At 37.2% G+C, this 26,131-nt stretch overlaps 1 protein-coding gene across 3 annotated transcripts in view; it reads right to left on the reverse strand.

Annotated features, from left to right (window-relative positions):
- Nucleotides 1–614: 614 nt before the first annotated feature.
- KLHL2 (kelch like family member 2) overlaps nucleotides 615–26,131 on the reverse strand; it is a 110,269-nt gene continuing 84,752 nt past the window's right edge. For all 3 annotated transcript variants that reach the window (XM_066386999.1, XM_066387009.1, XM_066387019.1), the window contains 7 exons: nucleotides 21,504–21,621; nucleotides 10,197–10,394; nucleotides 9,644–9,745; nucleotides 7,894–8,022; nucleotides 6,729–6,869; nucleotides 2,979–3,122; nucleotides 615–1,731 (listed from right to left, as the gene is read on the reverse strand). In XM_066386999.1, the coding sequence (XP_066243096.1) occupies nucleotides 1,703–1,731; nucleotides 2,979–3,122; nucleotides 6,729–6,869; nucleotides 7,894–8,022; nucleotides 9,644–9,745; nucleotides 10,197–10,394; nucleotides 21,504–21,621 (861 nt within the window). In that variant the 3' untranslated portion in view covers nucleotides 615–1,702. The remainder of the gene's footprint in view (nucleotides 1,732–2,978; nucleotides 3,123–6,728; nucleotides 6,870–7,893; nucleotides 8,023–9,643; nucleotides 9,746–10,196; nucleotides 10,395–21,503; nucleotides 21,622–26,131) is intronic.

A 26,131-nucleotide genomic window follows, 5' to 3' on the forward strand; every position in this document is an offset into this window, starting at 1 on the left:
ATAAATATGGCTCTACCTTAAGTGTGAATAGTCTATATTAAATAGGAATTGTATCAGAGGTATAATTCCTCCAATGGTTCTGGCAACAGCTCATGCTTTTCAATGCCTCTCCTGAGGAACAGCCACCGTATCCCGTCACCTCCTGTCCTCCTCCTTCCCTTCTCTGCCCATCTTGTGTCCAGCATCTCAGCTGTCCTTACTCCCAACTCCCATTTCCTCAATTCCTGTTATTTTGTAATCACAATTTTATTTCTCAGTTGCTTTAGAGGAGATATGTTTTTCTTTGACTTACTTTTTGGTCCCGTGATATCTGTGTTATCTTTATCTTGTGTACTGTCCATATTAGGGACAGAGGATTATATATACTCTTTGTATTTCACCAATCCTTGGGAGATTTTCCTCGATGGAGGAGGTAACTTTTTCTTGGAGAACAATGTTCAGTGACTTCAGTTATTGATTTAATAAGCCTGCCTTAGAAGTTACTTTGGCAGCAAATTAAAAATATTGATTTGTGAAGTTAGAAAATGAAAATTTTAAAAAAGAACAGAAAAACTGAACAGGCAACTTTCTTAATATCAAACTAAATAGATAAAAATCAAGGATAATGTAAAACAAATAATATACAAACTTTTATTCAAAGATAATTCCAGAAAGACATGTTTTGGTCATTTTTAAAGTGAGATTAATTAAAAATCTCAGAAAAATTTTATCTGATCAACGCACATGTATACTCACAGAAAGTTCTCTCTTCTGTAATAGCAGCTAAATTTATACACACAGGAAAAATTCTTAAGACCATGCAAATTCAGTTGAATTCCATACATTCATTATATTCATCAAAAACCTGCAGTAATGATCATGCCAAGTGTTACTTTAAGAAAAAATTAAAAATACACACCAAAACATAACCAAGATTAAACCAAAGGAAATAATAAATAAGCATAATTTACAATTTATTTTAAAAAGTTTGGCATCACACATATTCAAGTGTGTTACACCATGTTCATTCCTCTGAAGTGGCATTTTAAAGTGTTAAGTAAGCATTGTTAAATATCAAAAAATACAACTCTTTACAATGTAGTACTGGCATAATTCAAAGTACTGTGCCAATTATAAATAGTATAATCAAGTTTCAAACATCTTTTCAAACATATTTAAAGGAAAGCATATAGACACACAGTTATATGCACACCATTTATTATACTCATGTAATCAAAGATATTTTATAAAAGCAAACAGTTTTATCCCTCAACTAGTTCATATACTTACATAGAATTTAATACCTGTTCAAAGATTTTCAGTTCCCATGTATACAGATTTTCAGAAGAAGGAATAAAGATAAAATTTAATCTTACAACAACACATTACTTTATCCTCCTTCACAAAATAATTCATAATCATTCAAGGCTGATAACTAGTCTTTGTGAAAGCAATTGTAGTCTAAAGACTACAGAGTAGGTACTGCAGTCCAAGTTTCTTATTAAAATTCAGTCAGCTGCTGCTCATTGCAGAAAAAGCCTACATGGTGCTTCTACCAAAAATAATCTTCGGAATCTGAGGCCTATAAAGGCAGACAATCTTATCTTCTGCGGAGACTTAAAGTGCAGCTGCAAGTGGAGAAGTGCTAGATTCTCAGTCACTTCAGAAATACTTGTTGAAGTCTGTTTCTCATGTATAAATACGCTAAAAATGTCCTTTAGGCTCATAATGGTTTATCAATAACTGTGACCCCTGAGCAAAGAAATGAAGAAATAAAACAAGTTATAGCCAGCATTCTGTATATCTGAGAAAATACTGAATTCTTTATTTTATTACTGAAGCAATAGGCACTGAATGAATCATGCTGTATCAAAAGTAGCATCATTTTAACTAAATGACAGTGAAATGCGTTTAGTTATAGACCAAAATATCAGACTGTTTAATCCAGAATTACCCTTTTGGTCTTTGCAATTACAATGAAGGAATAATAATTTTACTCAGGAAATACTAAAATCCACCTAATACTCAAAGGGGCCCAGAGAAACTTTTATGGGAGATATTTTCATTATCATGATTGTGATGATGATTTCATGGGTTTGTACAAATTTCAAAACTAATAAAATTATATGCTTAAATGTATGCTATTTATTTCATGTCAGTTATATCAATGAAACTGCTAAAAAAAACTTCTGCCCTGGCCCTGGCCGGTTGGCTCAGTGGTAGAGCGTTGACCTGGCGTGCGGGAGTCCCAGGTTCGATTCCCCGCCAGGGCACACAGGAGAAGCGCCCATCTGCTTCTCCACCCCTCCCCCTCTCCTTCCTCTCTGTCTCTCCCACAACCAAGGCTCCATAGGAGCAAAGTTAGCTCGGGTGCTAAGGATGGCTCTGTGGCCTCTGCCTCAGGCACTAGAATGGCTCTGGTTGCAACAGAGCGAGGCCCCAGATGGGCAGAGCATCGCCCCCTGGTGGGCGTGCCGGGTGGATCCCGGTTGGGCGCATGCGGGTGTCTGTCTGACTGCCTCCCCGTTTCCAACTTCAGAAAAATACCAAAAAAAAAAACTTTTGCCCTCATTTTCAGCCATGTTATTCCTGGATTCTATTGAATATAGTCCTATTAGATGTTGTTGGATGATACATAAACAATAGTGATGGTTAATTAGTATGCACTTCTTTTTTCTTCATAATTAGATCAATAGTAGAATGCTATTAAAACATTCTAATATTTAAAGCAATATAAATATCTATTGTCATAATAATATGTAACATACACTTTTAAAAACTCATCATTATTTTTATTAAAGAGAATTACCATTTCCCTTACTAGGAGGATAGACCTAGATATTGATATTTCCCTTACTAGGAGGATAGACCTAGATATTGATAATGATATTTTATAATTCAACCAGTGCTATGCTTAAGTAAGAAAAGTTATAACAGAAAAACATTCTTGATGTAAAAATCATAATGCTGTAAGACTAAGAAAATCAGACAACTATTACCTGCATAACTTCTCCCTGTGCTCATGCAAGATGACACAACTGTCCATTTATCAGTTGTTGGGTTATAATATTCTACTGACGCCAAGTTACAGGAACCATCATCTCCTCCAACTACATATAACAGACCATTGACGGAACAAACTCCTTCAAAAAAATCAGAGAGATAAACAATTGTTTTAAATATGTGGATGACTATGAATATCCCTACACATATTTGGTGAGGTGATCCAGAGACACTTCCTTGAAGGGGACAAGAATAGACAGTAAACAGGGAAGGAATTCTTTTTTATATGTGAGAGTCTAATATCACTTCTAAACTCCTACTGGTGTCACTATGCAGTAGTTGTTTTACTTATTTTTTTTTAGATTTTTTTTTTTTTTTACTTACTGATTTTTGGAGAGAGGGGAGACACACAGAGAGAAAGGGAAACTGAGAAAGAGGAGGGGGAGAAGCGGAAAGCATCTATTCATATCATAGTAGTTACTTCCTGTATGTGCCTTGACTAGACAAGCCTGAGGATTCGAACCGGTGACCTCACAGTTCCAGGTTGATGCTTCATCCACGGTGCCACCATAGGCCAGGCAGTAGTTGCTTTATTTTTGCATTACTTTATTAAATCTTCACAACAACCTTACTTTATAGGTTAACTATCTTAATCTTTATTTTATTTTTAAAAAAATAGAAAAATTAAAGGTCAAATAAGTTTAATAACTCTCCCAAAGTCAACTTCTTAGGGAAACCTAAGAAAAACGATATTTTAATAGAAGACAAAAATGATTCTGAATTTTAATTATTATACTAACTGGTTCACTATTTTATCTCCTTCAAAAGGGGAGAATAATATTATTTCATTATTATTAGAGTAATGACTGTTTCTTTTGCAAAAATTCAAACAATCTAGAAAAGTGTGAAGAAGAAAAGATCACCTCTAATCCTATATTGCTTAGAATAATGACAATGAAATTGTGATCTCTACTCCTGCTATTTTCTATGGATATATACTCAGACACTTCTTTTTTAACCCCAAAGGAGCTCATAATACACATGCAATTTTATCACTCACCCACTCCTACCAAACAATATACCTTGGACATCTCCCCTAGCTCATATAGATCTACATAATTTTAACCAACTGCATAGTATTCCATGTATAATACCATAATTTATTAAGTGTCTTTGATGGACATCAGAGTAATTTTTTTACTTATATTGTTATTTTTAGGTTTTATCAATGCAAAAATTTCTTAGTGTATATGTGTGTGAGAGAGGAGGGGAGGCAGAAAAAGACTCCTGCATGCACCCTGACTGGGATCCACCCAGCAAACCCACTAAGGGGTGATGCTCTGCCTATCTGGGGCATTGCTCCATTGCTCAGCAACCCAGCTCTTCTATCAATGCTCTTATCAATGATGTTGAAATGAACAAGGATACCGCTTTCATATTTTTTGCATACTTGCGAAACTATTAATATAAACTTTTACCAAAAAATGCTGAGTTAAAAGATAAACATTTATTTCTATATTTTTATAAAAGCATATTTAATAATTTTAAACAAAATTCAGAGCTATTATGAATTAGTATTAGAGGACATCAAAAAATCCAAAAGGATGCTGTCACACACTGATCTCTATAGTTTGTTGATAGTTTTATTGGCATAATTAACAGATGTTTGCAGATTTTTAACAGAACAAAATAATGAGCCAACTCTATACTCTATATACAGAATTACTTTTTATTGATTGATTTTTAAAAGACAGAGAGGAAGTGGGTGGAGGAAAGGGAGAGGGAGAGAAGGGGGAGAGGTGAGGGAGGGGTAGAGGGGGAAAGGAAGGAGAGGGGGGAGAGAGAGAGACAGACATCATTTGCTCTTCCACTTAGTTATGTACTCATTGGTTGCTTCTTGTATGTGCCCTGACCACTAGGGATGAGGGATCAAATCCACAACCTTGGCATTTCAGCAGCACTTATTTATTTTTTAAAGATTTTATTTATTGATTTTAGAGAGAGGAGAAAGAGAGAAAAAGGGGGGGAGGTGGAGGAGCAGGAAGCATCAACTCGTAGTACTTGCTTCTTGTATGTGCTTTGACCGGGCAAGTACAGGGTTTTGAACTGGGGACCTCAGCACTCCAGGTCAATGCTCTATTTACTGTGTTACCATAGGTCAAGTGCTATATACAGCAATTAAAAGTGCATTAGCAATAGTATCTTCTATGCAAAAGGAGTGGGTCTTCCCTATTCAAACTCAACTGTGTTACTATTCTAGTCTCTTGACAAGGAGCAAATTCATACCATTTTAAAGTAGTTCAAATACTTGAAAAGCAAGAGCAGGGCAATGCTTGCTCTCTCTATATAAATTAACTCTTTATTCTTCTAGCAGCAATCAACTTATTTTTACCTGAAAATAAAACATGATAGAAGAAAAAAATAAAGTTTTCCCCATCTTCAGGAAAATAATAATGAAAGTTCAAACTGCAAGCCAATTTCCTAATGCAGGGAAGGCACACGCACATATTACTGTGACTTTTCTAACTTGATATGTATGTACCAAGCTCAAGTGTGCATTCTATGGGGGCCCAGATTTGTGGGTTTTACAATGCTTCCGGACTGTGTATAACTGAGAGGTTTCTAGGACTTCACCAATGCAACTGACTGACTGAGGTGCAAGTTCACGAAGAATTAATTATAAATTCTGTTCTGGTCTAATACATTCCTTGCAGTCCAATGTATTTAGTTTCCTGAACAGATTAAAAAGAGCATTTGGGGGGACATGGGGCATGCATCTTGCAACATCACCCAATGGTGTACAGAGATTGTAAGAATTACCAGGAACTTACTTTGGACTATGGGAAATGGCATGAAGATAATGGCATTTTAAAGAAGAAAAACACTTCCTGAAAGACTACACTGCTTACAAAAATTGGGAGATATTTCAAAGTGAATATAAAGTGATAAAAAAAGAAGCATTTGATTTCTTTTTAATTAAACAAGAACATCAGAAAAGCAAACAAGTCAAGGAAAGTTGTTTGATTATGCTAATGAGATGCAAAACCAAGTTTTATTTCACTGATGAAATGCACTATACAAAAGGCTTAAAGTACTGGAGGATCTGCACGTTCCCTGATCTCTTCATTTTTGTGAGCAGTGTAATTAGCTATCATGAATCTACTTTCAATTCCCATTTCCCTTCCATGGATCTTCTTTTCAAGTAGTTAGTGTCCTAATCTTGAAGACCTCAGCTTTCTTAAAATTCTTTGTTGTTTCCGCTTTTCTATTTCCTAGAAATCCTGAACTGGATTACATGAGGGTTAGCTTCTTTGGGCTTCCCCTCCAGATTCAGATAAACACTAGCTTTTTAATCTGGTATAAATATTTACTCAATTTGATTAAATTTCCTAAAAACTAGGATCTCTAGTACATGATATATGGTAAGCACTTAAAAAGATTTATGGTAAGAATGAATTAATTCAAGTATCAAATAAAAAGGGCTCTTCTAGTTTAGTTTCTACATTCATCACCCAAGACAGCCACTAGGAGAAACTGTACAGTAACTGACGTATCCCAACAACCTGCTATGTTCCAGACACTATACTAAGCATTCACTGTGGAGGATTATTATATGAGATTCTGCCTTTAAAGATCTGGTCTATTAGAGAACATAGAACAGTAAAAGAACAAAGGAAATACACAGTGATACATAAAACTGTATATACAATTCATATAAATGTTACAACTGTAAACTAGACAGATACCTGCATTTCTTCTGCACATGTTCATATCTGCCACCTGCCTCCAGGTATTGGTGGTGGGATCATAGACTTCAACACTTTTTCGTACTAAAGGGCCATCATGACCCCCTACAGCATACAGTAAGTTGTTTAACACACCAACGCCTATAAAACAAAGAACCAAACTATAGCAGAGTAAAAGGGACAAAGATCTTATACTAGGGTTTATTCAAACAAACTTGTAACTAAAACTTTTGAAATTATTATTCACTGTAAAAGTAAGTGTATATATTTTTAATATAAGAAAGTGGATATTAATGTGTAGAATCTAAGAAAGGGAAATGAATAGAACAGACAAATGAGAATCTCAGTAAGAACTATTATTCTGAAAAAAAAAAAGGTAGGTCAAATAGAATAAAAGTAATGAGCAGGTAAAACACATAGAGAGGGAAGGCCATTAACATGATCCTTTTGCAAACAACTTTCATAAAAGCAAGCCAGTACTGTGGAGGAGAGACTGCTCCCTGATGTGACTGATTCTGGGCCTTCCAGCCAGAACAGAGATTACTTCTTCTAAATTCCCTCAGGGACTACTGACCCTCCCACCACCCCAAGTGTGTGGGCTGCTGGGACAGTCTTCTCCCTACCCCAGGCAAGCAGGTTAGGCATTTTCTCCTTATCTGGGCGGTCACGCCCCAGTGCTGCCCTGTCCTATACCACCCCTTAGTGCCTGCCATGTGGCAGGAGGGACCCCGTCCTCTTGCTGCAGCTCGAGACACAGCTGGTATGTAAGCTCCCTCAATAAACTCATAATGTAATGCTGAAGTTTGCAGCCTCTTTCTTTGGTCTCTCAACCCTGGGAAATTTTACTAAGTATTAAAGCACAAAATTTCTAAGAAATGAATATGAAGAGATGTGATTATTAAGCAAGTTCCTCAATTAGCACTAAAAACAAAAAACAGGGGTGTCAAACAATGTAAGTAACTAAATGAAACAGAGAAGTCTTTATGTACAGCACTTAGAAATTTTACCAAGTGGAATTAGTGCAGCTACCAACCACTACCCGAGTAATTCAAAAAACATTTTAATAGTGTTGTTAGAGTCAGTACGTATTTTCTGAGAACATAAAGGGATATCATTCCTTTCTGTCATTTTCATACTTCAATTGCTAGATGAGATTCCTATTCACCTGCTCCACTCCGCCTGGTACTCATTTCTGCTATATAGGTCCACTCGTTCGTTGTAGCGTTATAGCATTCCACCGTGCTCAGACACTGACGTGAAGCTCCGTCATAGCCCCCTACAGCATACAGCAAGCCTGAACATGGAACCACAAAGCCACATTCAGAAAAAGCTAGTTTTTCAAGACAGAACATAATATATTTTCCTCCATGGTAGCAGTTTCCCTTTAAAGTGTTACTGATTTTTACACACTATTAAAATCTTGGCTAATGGTGATATATAGAGTTACCAAATCACATTATGAAGATTGGCAGGGTATATGTGATGATATTAATTTAACATTTGCGTCAATAATCTGCCTGACAGAACAGAAAGTACATTCATTATATCTTTGGATAACTCTATTGGTAAGTGAACAACACCCTGGAAGAAAAAAATTAAATATTAAAGTTATCCTAATACACTTTTTTAAAAAGTTAAACCAATTAGTAACTGTACAATGAAATAATATTTGCCAATAAAAAGAAATTAGTTACCAGTAAATGCTACAGCAAAAATGAACCCTGAAAACATTATGCTAAGTCTAGAAGCCAGTCACAAAGGACCACATACTGTATAATTTCATAAATATGAAATGTCAAGAAATGTAAAACTTATATAGAGAAAGAAAGTAGAGCAGTGCTTGCTGATGGCTAAGGGGAGCAGACCTGCTTTTTTAGGATAATAATGTTCTAAATTGAATTCTAATGGATGCAGGCTGAATTGTACACTATAAATGGATAAATTGTATGACATGTAATTTATCTTTCAAGAAAACTGTTAAAGAAAAAAGTTAGTGTAGAGAATTATACCCACAGTGGGGAGGGCAGGGAAATCCACAAATTTACCCAAACAAAAAAAGGAAAAAGGAAAAAAAAAAATCATACCAAAAATACTTATAGCCTTTCTTAAAACTCTGCTAGGGGACAAAATAGAATATAAATAAATAATTATTGCAACCTATCCCTTCAATGTTAAACAGCCCTTCACCAAATATAAAATTTTGTGTATATGCCATCTAATTTGTTCCCCAAACAACTGCTTTAATATTGGTTAACAGTTTTATATAGTTTACACATGCAGAGAGAGAAAGGAGGAAAGAAGACAGGAGAGAAGGAGGGAGAGAAAGAGTAAGAGAAGGGGAGAGGTCCTGGCTGGCTGGATCAATGGTAGAGTGTCTGCCTACGTATGGACATCCCAGGTTCAATTCCCAGTCAGGGCACGAGGAAAAGCAACCATCTGCTTCTCCACTCCTGTCCTTCTCCTTTCTGTCTCTCTCTTCCCCTTCTGCAGCCATGGCTCGGTTGGAGCAAGTTGGCCCCGGGAGCTGAGGATGGCTCCATGGCCTCGCCTCGGACGCTAAATAGCTCAGTTGCTGAGCAATGGAGCAACAGCCCCAGATTGGCAGAGCATTGCCCAGTAGGAGGCTTGCCAGGTGGATCTTGGTCAGGGCGCATGCAGGAGTCTGTCTCTGCCTCCCCTCTTCTCACTTAAGAAAAAAAAGGGGGGGGGGATAGAGTGAGAGAAGGAGGGCCTTATATGGGTTAGTTTATATAGACAAGCTAATTTTTTAAAGAGATTAATAACTACTACATTCCCTTTTTAAATGGTCACTTGCCCATTTAGAAAACTCGTGTTTAGATTACTAGAAGAACCACTCCTAACAAGCAGCTACATGTACCTAGAAATGTTCACCTGCAGGAATCATCAGCACCTACCTCCAACAACACCAACTCCAACACTGCTCCTCCTCGTATTCATGGGAGCCACGTGAAACCACTCATTAGACTTTATGTTATATGCTTCCACAGATGATAAACCTGTAATGAAGCACAAAGCTCTTCATTTCCTCCTCCAGAAAAAAATGTAAGCTGATTGTTCCTCTACATATATATATATATATATATATATATATATATTAACAGCAAACAATACTTCAGGTGTGTTAAAATTATGAGAAAAATGATAGAATGTAAACACATTGATTAAGTGCAATAGGAATAATTTCTTTTCCAGAGGGCTCCTATCCAAGCACTGACACATACTAGCTTTCTAAATTTAGTAAGATGATGGATGCTGCTGCTTAAGAAGGAAAATTTATATACTTACCACTCTTATATCACTTAAAAGGAATTCTTGATGGAATTTTATTTATCTTTTTACCTATTAAAACACTGATGTGTCCCCTAATAGTACCAAGATTTGTTCTAGAAACATGATCACTATGTTAATTCTAACAGCAATGTGAAAAATAAATGATAAGGAAATCACCTGTACTCCCATCAAAGCCTCCCACAGCATATAATAGTCCATTTAATACAGCAGCCCCCAAAGTGCTTCTCCGGTCTCGCATGTTAGCAACGCTGGTCCACTGATCTTTCACGGGGTCGTAGGAATCTACAGTGCGGACTCGTAAGGAACCATTAAAGCCACCAACAGCAAAGACTAGCCCGGCCATATAGACCATCCCTGCAAAAGAAAGACAGCAGTTAATGACGAATATAAGACCAAATTACCACCATTACCTAAAGACTGCTTTCCAATATGTCTACAGCTGTTGTCATTACATACGGTATTCTTAAGAGAATCCTAACTGAACAGGTCCTAAGTCATTAGCACGACTGTAATGACTCAACTGTCCTCCTTTCTAAGATTATTAAAAAACGCAGTGGCATGAGCTGAAGTCCTGTTTTGACTCTGGGCTTCTTCAAAGACTTATTCACAGAATTAAATAGTGAGCCAACTCCTCTAATCCATGTATTACTGCCCTGGCTTTCAATTTTGAATCTTCTACTCTACATGTTTCTATTTAATTTGCATAACGTGTTCCCAGTTTGTCGTTTTAGTGGGCTATCCCAGGAGTCAGTAAAGTACATCCTGCAGGCTGTTTTTATAGAAAATGTGAGTTAAGAATGGTTTTTACATTTAAGTGGTTATAAAACAATAAAAATTTTTAAAAAAGGAATGTTATGTGACACACAAAAAGTTAAATGAAATTCAAATTTCAGCATCCATAAATAAAGTTTTATTAGAACACAGCCCCATCCATTTATTTGTGTAGTGTCTCTGGCCATTTTCATAGCACAGTGGCATTTTAGTAAGTGTAACAGAGACCATATAACCCACAAAGCCTTAAACTATTTACTCTCTGATTCTTTAAGAAAAAGTGTGCTGACCCCAAGGCAAATGAGATGTCAGGTGATCCCCAGACAGAGAAATACATTGCTAGACTAAGGTTTCAACCACCTTTTCAGTTTCCAGTTGTCCTGGGAGAAGCTCATCTCCCCATCCACTCTGCTTTCACGTTTCCAGCCCCAGTGAAAGTGCACATTCTCTACGAGGCCTTCCCCAAACCACTTTTGCCTGAAGGGATTATCTGTAGCACCTGAACCCCTAGAGCAAATATAACTATTTTAAGATTAATAAATCTTATATGGTCTGCAATATCATTGCTTTAAATTGTTCAAGTTTTTGTTGTCTTAAATTCTGTCACGTTTCTGTTCCTGGCCCAGCTTGAGCGCAGGCACGGGCCTCACAGTTCTCTGAGTCCCGGTGGAGAACCCAGGAATCACAGCTCAAAGTGTTGGACCAGCTTGGTGTTTCCCCTCCTGTCAACAGGCAGGGTGTGTGCCACTACCCCTCCTGTCTTACACTCTGATGCTTATCCCCCAGCCCCAGCTGTTCATATGGACAGCATCAAGACTCTTTCCAGGCCCAGTGGAGCTGCCTGTGTTGGCAGCTTCCTGTCAGGGAAGGGAATGACTTTTAGTCCCTGGTTCGATCAGGAAATGAATCCTTAGGCTGTTTCTGGTCGTTTGAGAGTGTCTGCCTACGTAAATTGGGCAATGCGCAATTTACGTAGGCAGAGAACTAGCAAATGTTTAAGGATAACCAGTTGACTTCCTGAGCACCCCCAAAAGCAGGAAGTGTGGTAGATCTCTCGGGAGAGCCTGGGGCCAATGAGCAGTGATGTAACAAGCAGCATATTTCAGCACAAAAATGTTCTAGATCCAAAATCATAGTAACCCTGGGGAATGTTCACTGTGGAATCTGAGGCACTGAAATGTTCGTTTTATTTTCTCTACAAACAAAACAAAAATCTATCACATCTTGGTGACAGTATGGTATGTTTACCAAGTGACAAGGAAGAAGAAAATAAATTAATGTATGATGTGAGATTTCCCCAGAAACACTCTGGATGGAGAACGGTTTCAACTAAATGAAGTGATCACTCCCCAAACTTACAGGAAACCAAAGCTCCCAGAAGTTAGAGTGGTTTGGCCAAGATTGCAGTTAGCTAAAGGACAGCAGCTACAATATAAAGCGGGTGGAATGTGAAGGTATCTTTATTCATGAAAAGTGCAGTTTGGAATGGATCTAGTTCAATGACTTATGGTGCGATAAAAAAGAAATAGATTCCTGAAACCAAGAATCAGATTGAATTAATAAACCACTTATAACTACCAGGAAAGATTCCACAGCCAACAGTAAGCATAAAGATAAAATATGTAAGAATAAACTTACCAAGAAACATACAGAACCATATGAAGAAATAAAATACATGAGTGCTATGACTACTAGTCCTATAACTAATCCCATCACATATCCAAAACATATTATAAAGCACAGTAATTAAAACTATTCTGGGCCCTGGCTGGTTGGCTCAGCGGTAGAGCATCAGTCCGGTGTGTGGAAGTCCCAGGTTCGATTTCTGGCCAGGGCACACAGGAGAAGCTCCCATCTGCTACTCCACCCTTGCCTTCTCCTATCTCTCTAACTCTCTCTTCCCCTCCCACAGCCAGGGCTCCATTGGAGCAAAGTTGGCCCCCGGCGCTGAGGATAGCTGCATGACCTCCATCTCAGGCATTAGAATGGCTCTGATTGCAGTGGAGCAACAGCCTAGAGGGGCAGAGCATCGCCCCCTGGTGGGCATTCTGGGTGGATTCCAGTTGGGTGCATGTGGGAGTCTGTCTGCCTCCCTGCTGCTTCTCACTTTGGAAAAATACAAAAAAAAACCCCACAAAAATAAACTGTTCTGTTTTGATGCATGAGGCAAAACAAACCAATAGAACAGGACAGAAAATTTAGAATAAAACCAAGCAAATGTAGAAATTTATTATATGATAAAGACAGCATTTCAAACGAGTGAAGGGAGGCAGACTAGCTTAGTCAACAAAAAGTGTTGGGACAACTGACTCATTATTAAAAAATAAAATCCCCATCTTACTTCTTATGTCAAAATAAGGTCCAGATATTTTTGACATAAATATAAAAAAATACAACTGTAAAGATAGTAAAAAACTCATATTTTTAATGAATTTTAATGGTATGGGGGAGAAACCTGGCAGATACTACTTTAACCAAATAATCAAGATTAACATCGAGGAATTCCAAGATGGCAGTGGAGTAAGCAGACATACAAACTGCCACCTCTCAGGACCAAATTGGATTACAAATTAATTTAAAAACAATCATCGTGAAAAACCAACTTTGGATTAAAAGAACAGGACTCCAAAACCAAGGAACACAGAAGAAACCACACCGAGACCGGAAGGAAGTATGGGGATGCAGTGGGTGTTGCCTTGCTCCCAGGAGGGAGGGGCAGCTGAGGGCCCAGAGAAACTCTCATGGTGGGATGAGAGACCCTGAGAGGCGGGGGTCCTCAGCCCCAGGACCGGAGCCCCAGCCTAGAGACCCAGAAACTATAAGAGACAACCTGACAGCATTGAGTGGGGAAAAGAGCAGGATTTCTGTCTACGGGAAACAGCTTGCATAGAAACAGAAGCAGCCTTAAAGGGCCAGAGCAGAAAATCTCATTCAGAGCCACTTACTTGGGGCTCCGGGGGTGAGGAGAACTGAGATGACTGATCTTGCATAAGTAGAGTGGGAGGATTGAGGCACAGGGACACAAATGGTGATGGAGAAAATACCTGTACTGAGTCATTCTCCAAAACTGAAGTGGCCATGTGTAGGGGGAGGAGCACCCCCTCCATCGAGCACAAGCCTAGCAAAAGGCCAACTGACCCACCCCCAGAAACCTCTCCAGCTCCAATCAGTGCAAAAGGCCTTTTGGAAAAGAGGAAGTAAAGAGGAGGGGCAGTGACTCAGGTTTCTGGAGAGACCTGAGCTACACCACCCCCTTCTGATATGGAGAACATGCCCCACCCCTGGAAAGTACCTGGGCAGACCACACCTTCTGGTTCTCAGAGGTCACGCCTACCGCATTCCTGTGGACTTACCATACAGAAAAAAAAAGGCCTTCACAGAGTTTTAATGGGGGCCAAAGAGCAAGATACGCCCACTACCTTCTTCCTAATCACAGAAGTTCTCTGCTGGGCTCAGCAAACAAACAGTAGGGTAATTAAGACTTTTATGCAGCTCACCTTGTTAGGGAGAATTAAAATCCGAGCAACCAGCAGAAGCTGAGGGATTAAGCCCTGGAGGAGGGGTCGCATTCCATATACTAACCTCAGCTGCCCTAACCCAACAAGCTTGCAATCAGCACACAGAAAAAATGGGAAGACAGAGAAATGCAATCCAAATGAATCAACAAGAGAAATCCCCAGAAAAATAACTGAATGAGATGGAAGTAACTAAATTACAAAATGCAGAGTTTAAAATAATGATTGTTAGGATGCTTAAGGATCTTAGAGCTACAACGAATGGACATAATGAGCACTTAAAGAAAGAAATAGCAAACATCAAAAAGGACACTGAAATTATAAAAAAGAATCAATCAGAAATGACAATTACAATATCAGAAATTAAGACTATACTAGAAGGAATCAACAGCAGGCTGGATGAAGCAGAGGATCAAATCAGCGACTTAGAGGACAGGATCAATGAAAACACAGAAACAGAGCAGCAAAAAGAAAAGAGGATCAAAGAGTCTGAGAAAGTCTAAGAGGGTTCTGTGACAACATGAAGATAAATAACATCCGCATCATAGGGGTTCCTAAAGGAGAAGAGAAAGAACAAGGGATAGAGAACCTGACTGAAGAAATCATAGCTGAAAACTTCCCTAAATTGATGAAGGAAAAAGTCACACAAGTTCAAGAAGCACAGACAATCCCATTTAAAGAGGAACCCAAAGAGACCTACACCTTCACATCATAATTAAATACCAAAGTTAAGAGATAAAGAAAAAATACTAAAAGCTACAAGAGAAAAGCAGTCAACCACTACAAAGGAGCCCTCATAAGGATGACATCTGACTTCTCAATAGAAACACTTGAATCCAGAAGGGAATGCAAGAAATAATCAAAGTCATGCAAAACAAAAGCCTACAAACAAGACTTCTTAATTCAGCAAGGCTATCGTTTAAAATTGAAGGAGAAATAAAAAGCTTTCCAGACCCCCCCCAAAAAAAACACTCAAGGAATTCATTACAACCAAACCAATGATGCAAGAAATGTTAAGGGGCCTGTCATAAAGAGAACAAAAGAAAAAAAATCTAGAACAAGAGAAATGTAAATTTAAGAAATAAAATGGTAATAACCAACTACATATCAATAATCACCTTAAATGTAAATGGATTAAATGCTCCAATCAAAAGACATAGAGTAGCTGTGTGGATAAGAAAACAGGACCTATATATATGCTGTTTACAAGAGGCCCACCTCAAAACAAAAGATACACATAGACTGAAAGTGAAGATATGGAAAAAAATATTTCATGAAAATGGAAATGAAAAAAAAGCTGGGGTAGCAATACTTAATCTGCCAAAATAGACTTTAAAACAAAGGCTATATAGTAAGAGATAAAGAAGGTCACTACATAATGATAAAGGGAGCAACCCAAAAGGAAGATATAAACATTATAAATATCTATGCACCTAATATAGGAGCACCTAAATATATAAAGCAGATTTTGATGGACATAAAGGGCGAGATCAACAATACTATAATAGAAGGGGATTTTAATACCCCACTAACATCAATGGGTAGATTCTCAAGAAAGAAAATCAACAAAGAAACAGCAGCCTTAAAGGACATACTAGATAACTAGATTTAGTAGATATCTTCAGAACCTTTCACCCTAAAGCAGTAGAATATACATTCTTTTCAAGTGCTCATGGTACATTCTCTAGGATAGACCACATGTTAGGACACAAAACAAGTCTCAAATTTAAGAAGATTGAAATCATATCAAGCATATTCTCTGATCACAATGGCATGAAACTAGAAATCAACTACAATAGAAAAACTGAAAAATACTCAAACACTTGGAAACTAAATAGCATGTTATTAAATAACAAATGGGTTAACAATGAGATCAAGAAAGAAATAAAAAATTTTCTTGAAACAGATGAAAATGAACATACAACTCAAAATTTATGGGACACAGCAAAAGTAGCCCTAAGAGGGAAAGATCATAGCATTACAGCATACCTTAAGAAGAAAAAGCTCAAATAAACAACTTAACCCTGCATCTAAAAGAACTAGAAAAAGAACAGCAAGTAAAGGCCAGAGGAAGTAGAAGGAAGGACATAATAAAGATCAGAGCAAAAATAAATGACACAGAGGCTAAAAAAACCAATACAGAAGATCAGTGAAACCAAGAGCTGGTTCTTTGAAAAGGTAAACAAGATTGATGAACCTTTAACCAGACTCACCAAGGAAAGAAGGGAGAGGACTCAAATAAAATTAGAAATGAGAGTGGAGAAGTAACACTGACACAGCAGAAATACAAAGGATTGTAAGAAAATACTATGAAGAACTATATGCCAAAAAATTAGACAACCTAAATGAAATGGACAAATTGACTTGAAACATATAATCTTTCAAAAATCAATCTGGAAGAATCAGAAAACCTAAATAGACCGATTAAAACAAATGAGATTGAAACAGTTATCAAAAAACTCCCAACCAGCAAAAGTCCTGAGCCAGATGACTTCACAGGTGAATTCTACCAAATATTCAAAGAACTAACTCCTAGCCTTCTCAAGTTATTTCAAAAAATTCAAGAGGAAGGAAGACTTCCAAGCTGCTCTGATGAGGCGAGCATAATCCTCATTCCAAAGCCAAGCAAAGACACTACAAAAAAAGAAAACTATAGGTGAATATCCCTGATGAACTTAGATGCTAAAATTCTCAACAAAATATTAGCAAACCAAATCCAGCAATACATGAACAAAATCATATATCATAATCAAGTAGGATTTATTCTGGGGAGGCAAGGCTGGTACAATATTCACAAATCAGTCAATGTGATTCATCACATAAACAAAAGGAAGGAGGCCCTGGCCGGTTGGCTCAGTGGTAGAGCGTCAGCCTAGCGTGCAGAGGACCCGGGTTCGATTCCCGGCCAGGGCACACAGGAGAAGCGCCCATTTGCTTCTCCACCCCTCCGCCGCGCTTTCCTCTCTGTCTCTCTCTTCCCCTCCCGCAGCTAAGGCTCCATTGGAGCAAAGATGGCCTGGGCGCTGGGGATGGCTCTGTGACCTCTGCCTCAGGCACTAGAGTGGCTCTGGTCGCAACATGGCGACGCCCCGGAGGGGCAGAGCATCGCCCCCTGGTGGGCAGAGCGTCGCCCCATGGTGGGCGTGCCGGGTGGATCCCGGTCGGGCACATGCGGGAGTCTGTCTGACTGTCTCTCCCTGTTTCCAGCTTCAGAAAAATGAAAAAAAACAAACAAAAGGAAGGAGAAAAATTCCATGATAATATAATCAGATGCAGAAAAAGCATTTGATAAAATCCAGCACCCAATTATGATCAAAACTCCCAGCAAAGTGGGAATACAGGGAACATACCTCAACATGATAAAGGCCATCTATGACAAACCCACAGCCAATATCATAATCAATGGGCAAAAATTAAAAGCAATTCCTTTAAGATCAGGAACAAGGCAGGGTGCCCCCTTTCATCACTCTTATTCAACATAGTTCTGGAAGTCCTAGCCATAGCAATCTGACAAGAATAAAAAATAAAAGGCATCCAAATTGAAAAAGTAGTAAAACTATCATTATTTGCTGATGATATGATACTGTACATGGGAAACCCTGAAGTCTCAGTCAAAAAACTACGGGACCTGATAAATGAAATCAGCAAGGTGGCAGGATATAAAATTAATACTCAGAAATCAGAGGCATTTTTATACACCAACAATGAACTGTCTGAAAGAGAAATTAAGAAAACAACCCCATTCACTATTGCAACACAAAAAAAATAAAGTACCTAAGAATAAATTTAACCAAAGAGGTTAAAGACTTGTGCTCAGAAAATTATAAAAGATTGAAAAAAGAAATCAAGGAAGATACAAACAAGTGGAAGCATATATCGTGTTCATGGATAGGAAGAATAAACATCATCAAAATGTCTATATTACCCAAAGCAATTTATAAATTCAATGCAATTCCTATTAAAATACCAATGGCATACATCAAAAATATAGAACAAAATTCCAAAAATTTATATGGAACCAAAACAGAACATGAATAGCCTCAGCAATCTTAAAAAAGAAGAATAAAGTGGGTGGTGTCAAACTTCCTGATATCAAGTTATACTACAAGGCCATTGCACTCAAAACAGTTTGGTACTGGCATAAGAACAGGCATATAGATCAATGGAACAGAACCCAGAAATAAACCACCTTTATGGACAACTGGTATTTGACAATGGAGATAAGAGCATACAATGGAGTAAAGACAGTCTCTTTAACAATTGGTGTTGGGAAAACTGGACAGGTCCTTGCAAAAAGAAGAAACTAGACCACCAACTTACACCATTCACAAAAATAAACTCAAAATGGATAAAAGACTTAAATATAAGTCGTGAAACCATAATCATATTGGAAGAAAACATAGGCAGTAAGCTCTCCAACATCTCTCACAGCAGTATATTTGCTGATTTATCTCCACAGGCAAGTGAAATAAAGGACAGGATGAACAAATGGGACTATATCTAATTAAAAAGCTTTTGCACAGCTAAAGACAATATGAACAAAATAAAAAGACAAACTACACAATGGGAGAACATATTCGACAATACGTCTGATAAGGGGTTAGCCAAAATTTATAAAGAACTTGTAATACTCAACACCAGGAAGGTAAACAATCCAATCAAAAAATGGGCAAAAGAAATGAATAGATACTTCTCCAAAGAGGACATACAGGTGGCCAATAGGCAGATGAAAAAATGTTCAACATCACTAATTATTAGAGAAATGCAAATTAAAACCACAATGAGATATCACCTCACACCAGTCAGAATGGTGCTCATTAACAAAACAACACAGAGTAAGTGCTGGCGAGGATGTGGAGAAAAGGGAACCCTCCTGCACTGCTGGTGGGAAGGCAGACTGGTGTAGCCACTGTGGAAAACAGTATGGAGATTCCTCAAAAAATTAAAAATCAAACTGCCTTTTGACCCAGCCATCCCACTTTTAGGAATATATCCTAAGAACACCATAGCACTGATCCAAAAGAAGAAATGCACCCCCATGTTTATGGCAGCATTGTTCACAATAGCCAAGACATGGAAGTAGCCCAAGTGTCCGTCAGTGGACGAGTGGATTAAAAGGCTGTGGTACATATTCACAATGGAATACTACACGGCTGTGAAAAAGAAGGCAATCTTACCTTTTGTGACAACATAGATGGGCCTGGAAACTATTATGTTAAGTGAAATAAGCCAGACAGAGAAAGAAAAAATATCATATGACCTCACTCATTTGAGGAATCCAATGAACAATGTGAACTGAGGAACAGAATAGAGGCAGAGGCGGGATCAAAGGGACCAGAGGGAAAGCGGTCAGAGGGAAAGGGGATGAGAGGATGGGATCAGAGAAGGGAAAGAGATTAGTGAAATTATATATACATAACACAGTGTTATAGAGAACAGGACAGCAAATCCTGGAGGGAAGGGGGGAAGGTGTTGGGGGGAGGGGACAAGAAGGTGTCGAGGGGAACATAGGGGTGTGGGGGGATATAATCAGTGGGACATTTGAATCTATGTAAACACAATAAATTAAAATCAATAAAAAAAAAAAAGATCAACATCACCAGAAATAATCATAATAATCTCAGCCTAATCATAAGAAACTACCAAACCCCAAATTGAAAGACATTCTTCGAAATACCAGACCAAGTACTATTCAAAAGAATCAAGGGCATGAACAAGGAAAGACTGAGACAGTGTCATAGATCAGAAGAGACTAAGAAAATAAGACCACAAAATGCAATGTGAGATCCTCAAACAATATGAACATGTAAAATATGAAGTCTATAGTTTAGTTAACAGTAATATACCAGTACTGATTTCTTAGTTTTGATAACTGTTTCATATTTAGTAAGACAAGGTAAGTGTACCAGAACTCAATGTACTATCTTTACAACTCTTCTGTAAGTGTAAAATCACTTCAACATAAAAAGTTTTTTAAAACATGTTTTTAAAAAACACAAATAATTTTGGAGTAAGGCTTTTCTACACAAGAAATAAATCCTTAAGTCTAAAGACAAAATTCTGATGTATTGGGCTTCATAAAATGATAAAAATTTTTACAAGGCAAAAATAACAAGGCACAAGAAAAAAGGTTAATACAAATAAATATTCACAGCACATATGACAAACAAAAAGGCTACTTTTCTTAACATATAAATATATGTCAAAGCAGTTAAGACGATATAACAAAAAAGGCAAAGATCATGAGCTAACAATTCAGAAAGATGTTTAACTTTCATCAAAATAAAAGAAGTACAAAGTAGAATGAAATCACATTTTTAATCTACCAGATTGGCGAGACTCAAAATATTTAATTACAAGGTGTTGGGAATGTACGGAAACTGGCATCTTCATATTTTAATGTTAATATAGTAACTGGTGTATCCTCTTAGGATATATTTTAAATTACTAATTCCAGTTACAGAGTTGTATTATAATGTATTAGAATATCTACACAATAACATATGTATAAGAAATTCATATGTAGCACTGTAACATATTTGAAACAATTCTGATGTTCAACTAAAAACCAATAACAATTTTACTACATACAGACCCCCTCAAAAAAAATATTAGCCAGCTCTTAAAGAATGAGGTAACTCTATGCTAAGCTAAAATGCAACAATCTCCAAGATGTATTGTTAAAATACTACCATGATAGAAATGTTCCATTATACTTAGAACTCATTTTGCCATGGGAGCTATATATAATGAACAGACCCAAGTTTGAGCCCCAGGAAGAATTCTTAAGAGTTTGCAATTGCCTTTTTCTGATTGCAGTTTTGCTAAATAAGGTCTATTTTAACAAATGTTTATTAAATGGATGCCTGAAAGAAGGCAACTGTGGCTTACAGCTAAGTTTGGGATCTTAGAACTAAAGGTCCCAACCTAAATTAATTAAGGTCGGTAAAAGTAATCAAGAAAATATTCAGCAAATATCTCTTAAACTAGAGAATCAGAAAGATCTATAACGATTAAGACAGCAGTTCTCCCCATCAATGAGTTATACGAAGCTCCTGAATCACTCTTTAACGACCTAGCCAGTTTATCAAAGCTTTTCTAATAAAGATTCTTCTAATTAGTACAGTAAGACCTGAGAGAGAAGATCCCAATGACCCAGCTGCCGGGAACTGCTTACCTGCCCTGCATCTCCTGGAAGGCAGTTCTGCTACTTGGTGCCACCTTTCTTCTTTAAAGTCGTAGCATTCCACACTTCTGATAGCCTTTGGTGCTTGGCCCCCAACCACCACCATCAACTGGAAGGGCAGAAATGGAAGCACTTGAACAAATGACCATGCACATTCAGGGATTTAAAATGTCTCACAAGGACAGTGATGTGGAGAGTGTTAGGATGACGATGGGAGGGCGAGCTGGGGGTAGACAACCACCCAACCAACACTTAATAAACATCAACAAAGGGGGCACAGGTTAGAACTACAATTCTATTCTGTAGCACATTTAGTCAAAAATAAGGATTTCAGAAACTAAAATAAGTTTCTGATCCTTCAAGCAAAAGCAATATTTAAGCCAAAAAACAGCAGGCAGTCAGCACTGGCAAGGCTGCAGTATGTCACAGGGCTTGCTATAAACCAGGTCCTGGCTTTGTAATGATCAGGGATTAGATTTCCACAATTTAGGAGAACACACACAGAAGGGAAATTTATGTTAGTGTGTAGGTGAGGTGAAAAAAGACAATAAGGTATTAAAAACAAAGATCAAAGAAGGGAAAAAAGCTATTGAAAAGGGAGGAGAAAATGAACTGCAATTCACAAGAGAGCACAGATTCCTGGATGACAAGTAAAGACACCTCCCTTGATGCCCACAAATAAATTGAAAGGACAGATAATGGAGATACTAGAAATCATAATGAATGAATGCACAACAGTCTAGTACTAAGAATAAATGAGGTCTGCACATTTCTTCAATTCAACTAGTCCAATAACAATTTACTCAGGGCCTATCATCTCTACTTGTCCAGAACTGTGCTAGGTGTTATACACAAGAAATGTAAGACATGTTCTCTACCCCCAGCAGAGCTTACAGATCTCAGGAAACAAGCAAGACCCAAAAAGTAATTCAAGAACAATACACAATTATATATGACCAAAAAGCTACATGATTACTATAGACAGTAATTGCTACTTCTGATCAGAAAATGAAATCTTGCCATCCTTCAGTGAAAGCTTCCAGGAGGGGGTGGAACCTTGTGAGACGGATAGAATTTAGTAGTTAATGTCTTTGTCCTTTACTGAGTACAAAAAGGCACTCTTTGGCAACACTGAGAACACAGCCTTCAAATCAAAACACAAAAGTTAATGATGTCATGTATGGAATGTTGTAAAGAATGGCAGAGGACCTTGGGGAAAAGATAAGGTGATGATAAAAAGAACAGGTGTTCAAAAGAAACAAAAAAATACAAACAGAAGATGAAATCACTCACGCACGCAAAAAAGGGAGGTTTGCAACCTTAACTGAGCAATGACCTACCTGAACTTAGAACTACAGAAAGATGTGTAAATAGAAAACATCATTCCCAAATCAGAGTAAATCCCAAGTTTCCTAAAAAAGCAGCCTATTTTAGTCATTTATTAACTGGAGAATAGAAGGAATTTTAAAGATCTTAAAAGGAAGACTGAACATAGACCAATTATATGATCCCCCGCCCATATCTGCCACATTCCTGTGTTGAATGAAAGTAAATAAAAGAATTAACAAAGAAAATCTACAACACCCTCCCATCCTGTCACCAAAAGGAAAAGAAAAATCACAGAAGTAAAATGCACAGTAAGACAAACCCTGTTTCTAGGGATTTACTAAGATCTATCTGTATTTAAACTTCTAACCTCTGCCTGGTGGTAAGACAGCTGACGAGACTTGGTCAACATCTCTGAAGATCAACTAAAAAGAAATTCTGAAGGGAAAACTTTTCAAAATAATTCTTGAAATATAATATTGCTTGATTAGAATACATGATTCTCAAGCTTTCAGTCTCATGATTCCCATGTAACAGTTCACTTTTGCAACATCAAAACGAGGATGGAAGGGGAAATGTGCTACCTCAGTCCAGAGGATGGTAGTCATACCTGCTCTTAAGAGAAGAAAACTGAGGCAGGGGCCTCCAGGCATCAGAGATAACGGGGACAAGAAGAGTGTTTAACGGGAAGACAGGAAAGCAGGGATATTTGCATGAGATCAAGAACTGCTAAAAACCACTGTTCTACTACCATCAAGAGGTTATCATGACTCTGACACCCCAATTATTTGTAAAATACACCTGATCTTATTGAAAAGCAACAGACTAATTATGCTAATATAAAGGAATAGAAAACTTGGAAGACCTTTCATATGGAAAAGTTAAATGTGACCTATTTAAGGAAGGCAAGGGGTGAGGAGTTAAATTCAAGTGACTATCCTGAAATGTAGGTTAATTAAACTTTATTCTTTTGTTTTCTTCACCTAGTAAATATTAGTTTTAAAATTCCCCCCTAAAAAAATTCAAATTCCATAATTTTCCAATTGCAAATCTCAATATTCTCAGTAAAACATAATAAATATATACACATAAATAATATAATAACATTTGTAAAAATACAGATTCTAAAGATAAAAAGCTAATAATAAAGTACAGTAGCAAAACATAGTTTTTCATCATAATGCCCAAATCCAAAGAATGCCTTCTACAATCCCAACACTGTCTACTGAAGATGCAAAACTAATGTTTGAGATGTAAAAAGAATCATTCATGCAAATTAGTAGGTGTTCACAGAATTAGAGCCTAATGCGAAAAGTACTAAGTCATTGTTGTGGTAGAAATATTATCAAAATGCTGTAACACTTTCCTCAGCACTAAGGCCACATTTTATCTAATCCAACTTATCATTACTATGAAAAAATGCATTACTATGAAATATGAAAGCCTAAGAAATTAATCTTTGTTTCATTCTTACCTACATACTTAGAATCACTCTTGAATATAACCCTCTAAAATGACAAACAGTGCTGTTCAAAGAGCACCTAATACAGGCACCTTTTCAAAAGTGTGTGTAGACAAATGAACTTTGAGAAGGATCCTGCAAATGCAACGTCACAGCAACAGCATGGTTCGCTATTCACTGCCACTCTGCTGCTCCTGTCCCCAGCCACCCTGACAGAGCAGAACAAAGAGACCCTTCATGGAGGAGCATCCCCACCACAGATCTAAGCTGCAGAACTGAGAAATCCACGGGTATAATACAGCTGACAGCTGCAAGGGCCACTTCAAAGCTACAACCAAAGAAGCCCAGAAATGACATCAACTTAACAGATGATCCTCACTCTATGAAGGAGAAAATAAAATAACCTGATAAGATTTTTCCAAGAACTTTAGAGGGTTAGAAGAACTTCAGAAGTGACACATTTATTCTAGAAATTAAAAAAGAATTGGTTTTCACCCCAAAGTCTCTGCAGCATAGCTAACAATAGATTAGCTAAAGATTCCAGAAGAGGGAATATGTAAGATTCTTGAGACCTTTTACAAAGATGAACTGTTTAAAGTAGTAAAAATAAAACAAACTATTTAGAAGGAAGTTGAAAAGACTAGTATATAAAAGAAATGGTCATTTAAATAAACTAAGACTATGAACACTTTTTATAAATTTATTTTTTGTAAGAGCAAAAACTGACACCAAATAATGTGGACAAATATGAAGCAATGAAGACTTATAAAGATGGCTATTTATAAAAGCAGGTAAAAGGGTATTTGGAAAATGTAAACATTTATTAAATCAGCAGACCCAGATGGCATGCAGACTAAGGTGTTAAGGGAACTAGCTAATGTACTTACTGAGCCACTTACAATTATTTTTGAAAAATCTTGGAGAACTGAGGAGAGATCAGAAAATTTAAAAAACGCAAATACCAATTTTCGAAATGGTAGGAAGTGAATGCCTTGTAAATACCTTTAAAAGTGATAATAGTAAAAATTTAGAATATTTTGAAAAAAGCATTCGAACTTCTAGGATCCAACAAAATGGTGAGTAGCACACAGAGGGATGTTTTAAAAAATCATGCCAAATTAGGATCTATTTCATCCTGAAGTTCATCAGACATTATTTGCCAAATCACTTCTTTTTGGCTTAGGTAATAAACATAATCATATGGACTGAAATTTTCTATAAATGGACTGTCAGTGAGTGGATATTTCTAATGCAATGTCACCAGGGAAAGTGTTGAGGTCCATTCTAAATTAAAGTATTCACTAATTATCTAGAAAAAGGAGTAAATAGCACACTGGCAAAATATGCTGTTAGTTCTAAATTGAGAACTGTTGTTAACACTGGGAAAACGGGGAAAAACACACATAGTGATATAGATCTGAAGTAATTAAAAATGTAGATCCAAAAATAAAACTTGAAAACAAACACTAAATAAAAACATTAAAGTGAAAGAATTCAAAAGACACAATTTAATGGAAAGGCTCGAGTAATAACTAAAGATGAGGTAAGAAAACAATGGATAACAGAGTAATTCTTATTTCTTAATCCATCATTGCCCCCAACACATACAAGAGCTAAAAATAAATATATAAATAAAAGCATTATCATGGATCATTCTGATTAGACCATACACAACATGGACCTTAGAGTGTTGGCCTTCTAACACCGCAAAAAAGAGAAGGAATTGCAAACAGCGAGACAGAAATGAGGTATTATTCCACAAGGAAAATTAAAACAGTAAAACATGAATGTCTTCAACTAAAAATATAAAAGTAGAATATGAATACTTCCA

Source organism: Saccopteryx leptura, chromosome 1 (genome assembly GCF_036850995.1).
Source record: "Saccopteryx leptura isolate mSacLep1 chromosome 1, mSacLep1_pri_phased_curated, whole genome shotgun sequence".
Taxonomy (NCBI): Eukaryota; Metazoa; Chordata; class Mammalia; order Chiroptera; family Emballonuridae; genus Saccopteryx; species Saccopteryx leptura.